Raw genomic sequence first — 3,706 nt, 5'->3', positions numbered from 1 at the left:
TGAATAAGACACAGCTGGGTTTCGTCCCACAGTTTAACTACAAGACCAGATTGTGTGGAACTTACAGCGCTCCAGTTGCCGGTTACCCAGTGGATAGCGGTATTGTCCTGTGTGGAGACTGAAGTTGGGTCAGATGTTGGCACTGAAGATGGCCAATGAATAGGTGGATGTGTCGGCAAAATGGGCACAACAGACGTTGGCGATTCCATGTGCTGAACTGTTGTTGTGCGATGTTGAGTGATTGTTGAGTTTGTTGGAAGCTGGTTTGAAGGGCCAGGATCAGTGTTACTGCTGCTTCTCACCATCAGGGGAACAACTATTTCGTTGTAGTCCAAATCAACTGAATCCGACGATGGGATCCAGGATGTGGAATCTGTTCCAGTTTTTTCAGTGAAGGCAGGTATTGTCGGTATCTGTTTCACTGTAGCTGGCGGGGAATCAGCTGGAAAAGGCTGAGTGGCTCCCTCCAGGTTTGTGGGAGGTATGTTTTCTGTTCCAGGTAATGATGTGGAATCATCTGAGGCCTCTTGGTTACCTGAGCTTAGCAGAAAGGGAATGGGGAATGGGATGGATGTCTCAGAGGCAGGGAGTGAGGTTGTTCTGAGGTCATGGTTTGTATCCCATGAAAAACTAGTGGCATGTACTGTATAAAGATTGGTCTGATCCTTCAATGTGAAGGCAGTTGGAAATATTGATGATTGACTGGTTGTTTGAGATATTACTGAAGCACTTTTATCCAGTTGGACTCCAGTCTTAACCTGAGTTATAGTTTCTGGCCCCCACACATCCTCAGCGTGTGCCTCTTTAAGTGTTTGTGAATGCTGAGTTGTAGACAATGGCGCTGAGCGAGTGGTAGACACAGGCAGAAGAAAATCCTCAGATAAAAAGTCATCAAAGTTTTCAGAATTTGTTTGTGTGGACTCCTTCGTCACAGCATTTCCACTGTTCTTTATTTTGTCCAGATGTATATTTGTACTGTCCCCTGAATCTTTTCCATCTCTGTCAAAGTCATCTGACAAGTCTTCATGGAAGTTGATAAAATTATAGTCGTAGTAAAAATCATCAACTTGAACACTGTTTTCCAAAGATTGATCGATATTTTCAATGTTATTGTGGTAGTGAAAATCTCCCTCGACAATGTTATTATTATTATTATTACTTCTTGGCTGGGCTCTGGTGGAGCTGTATTTGGGAGGAGGTTTGACTTCAGGTATGGAGTTAATTTCATTGAGCACTTCTTTGCTCGACCAGCCACTACCAGACCAGTCAACACCTCCAAAATTATCCACCACTTGACCACAGTCCTGGATGTAGCAGGTAGTGACAGCGAGGGGCTTCTTCTCAGGCTCACAGTCACTGCCTGAGTTTCTGGAGCAGGTTACATTACGCTGACGTACTCCGCTTCCACAAGTCAGTGAACACTGCATGGAGGAAAAGACAACTTCAGATCATGACTAGGCTGAATTTATACTTTTGAAATGTACTGTAAACAAAAAGTTTGGCTTGAACATGTCATTGTAAATCCTAACAGCTGTGAAAGAAAAAGACTGATCATGTTTATTTACCCTAGACTATGGGACTCCTAGGGGGTCTCAACCAAAGTCATGTAACCTGCACTGAACCAGTAGCAACTCTGTGACGGTGTACAGCGAACGCTAACGTCAGCATGATAACATGCTCACAATGACAATGCTAACATGGTATAATGACCAAGTTCATCATCTTAGCTCAGCATATTACCATGTTCACATTTGATAATAATTTAAAGATATAATTAGAATGAGGGGTGGGAAAAAAATAACAAGCTTTGGCTTTGTTCCACTCCTTTTTTGGACATAATGAACATATTGTTTCATAGATTTTTTTTTTTTCCCTTTTGGTGTTGCAACGCACTTATTGTGTTTTTATTGTTTATGTTATTGTCATTTTTTGTTTGAGAAAGAAAGAAAGAAAGAAAGAAACAGAATGTTGTTAATATGCCTGTAAATCATGATTCAGGAAGCATCTTAAAGTTCAGTAATTTATTTCAAAATATTCATAAATGGTTGTGTCTATTTGTTAAAAAAAGAGATTGATATGACAAAAAATACAAAGAACGTGATCTCTGTGTTGATCTGAAGACCTGAGGTGCTACATATGCGGACTCTGAGCAATCACTAATGTGGGTCTGTCTGCATTAGCAAGTCAAATCTTTACCGTTAGCTAGATAAGAACATGAATAATTTTCGCCATGATTAGTTACTACATTATTTAACATCTTTCTCAGAAAGACCTTTTCAGAAAATGTGAAAGTTATAAGAATTTCTGGCGAAACATATAAGAATTTGCATATTGATTTCCGTTTCAAACAGAAGAATTGCCAAAAAACCAGAACCTCATTCTCAAACAAAGACTCACCTTTGACCAGCTGCCTGTGGTCCAGTCTGATGGGCAGGGGATGTGTGCGTTGCAGGAGGATAGCGACTCAGGTTTGGGTATGTGTTCACACTCACTGGGCTGCAGGGCTTTCTGCTCCTCAGCACTTAAGGCCTGGATGCAGAGCACTGCCCTCTTAGTGAGACCTGCGCTCCCACAGCTTGCTGAGCATTTCTGCCACTCCCCAAACCACCATCTACATGCAGAGACACACAAGATGCAAATGTTTCCAAGTTAATGGTACACTTCTGAAAGACAATGACTAGTTCACTCCTCTCATCTGGTTCAGTTTTCTTTCTTTGTTTCAGCAAATAGAGAGTTATACATGTATACAGCAAACCATCTTACTTAATCTATTATTCTTACCATTTGTGTTGTAGATTTTGCCATCACAGTTATTTTTTCCCCACTATAGGATATTGTTTGCAGGAAAAGTTATGAATGACGGAAGGTACATATGGAGCAGACAAGTGTATTAATTTTACAGCTGTTATTTTACTTACTTTTGTATACTTACCTATTTTATTAATTCTATTTTCATTTATGTAGTTAAGAATGCAACCACTATTGGAGAAACAGTTTCTTTGTACATTGTTCTGTTACAATTATCAAATCATTTCAATGGCATCTTTCCTTCTGTTCAAAACCACTAAACTGTGATTCCAGCAGCAACTGTGGGTTTGATAGCTTGGATTACAATATATGCTTCCATGCACACTACAAGGATAAGTGTTTGCTCCTGCAAGGGTTGAAAAACAAGTGTCTTTATCTCTGAGATTGTGTCAGTGAATACTGCTTGTAAATAACGTCTGGAGGGTAAACTCACATAGCTGGACAGGGATCCTTGTGACAGCTGGTTTGGTTATCATCAGGCCGGGTTAAAGGGTCACAGAAGTGCTCCTCCACTATCCCAGTTGTCTTTTCCACACAGTGAACAATCTGCCTTTGAACACCTGAGATACCAGTGAGAGGAGAGAGAAGCTTTTGTGACTAAGCCCACACATACAAAACATGACGTCCAGGGTCATCTTTGTCAGAATAATAATAGCCTTGTACTTAGTGCGCACCTGGCCTGCCAAACTTTTTCTTTTTTTGTTTGAAGTGGCGCTATGCAGTTTTGGCCATTTCTTCACGGTTTTCTTGCTTTTTTTGATCACAGGGTTCTCTATAGAGCTCCCCTTACAGCTTAGAAATAGATTTTATCTGACTCCTCGCTCGGTCAATCTGCCGTTTCCTCTTTCTCTGTTCCTCCGACAATGCTTTCCTAAGTTGTTTTTTTTGCCGGCTCTGC

General features: G+C 40.8%; 1 protein-coding gene across 1 annotated transcript in view; it reads right to left on the bottom strand.

Moving 5' to 3' along the window:
- adamts7 (a disintegrin-like and metallopeptidase (reprolysin type) with thrombospondin type 1 motif, 7) overlaps positions 1 to 3,706 on the bottom strand; it is a 71,133-nt gene that overhangs the window by 15,203 nt on the left and 52,224 nt on the right. Inside the window, exons 17-19 of the mRNA XM_032514138.1 lie at positions 3,242 to 3,368; positions 2,398 to 2,611; positions 66 to 1,421 (exon numbers count right to left, since the gene is read on the bottom strand). Coding sequence (XP_032370029.1) covers positions 66 to 1,421; positions 2,398 to 2,611; positions 3,242 to 3,368 — 1,697 coding nt within the window. The remainder of the gene's footprint in view (positions 1 to 65; positions 1,422 to 2,397; positions 2,612 to 3,241; positions 3,369 to 3,706) is intronic.

The sequence above is a fragment of the Etheostoma spectabile genome, chromosome 1, assembly GCF_008692095.1.
Source record: "Etheostoma spectabile isolate EspeVRDwgs_2016 chromosome 1, UIUC_Espe_1.0, whole genome shotgun sequence".
Taxonomy (NCBI): domain Eukaryota; kingdom Metazoa; phylum Chordata; class Actinopteri; order Perciformes; family Percidae; genus Etheostoma; species Etheostoma spectabile.
This window is presented reverse-complemented; position numbering and strand designations above follow the sequence as displayed.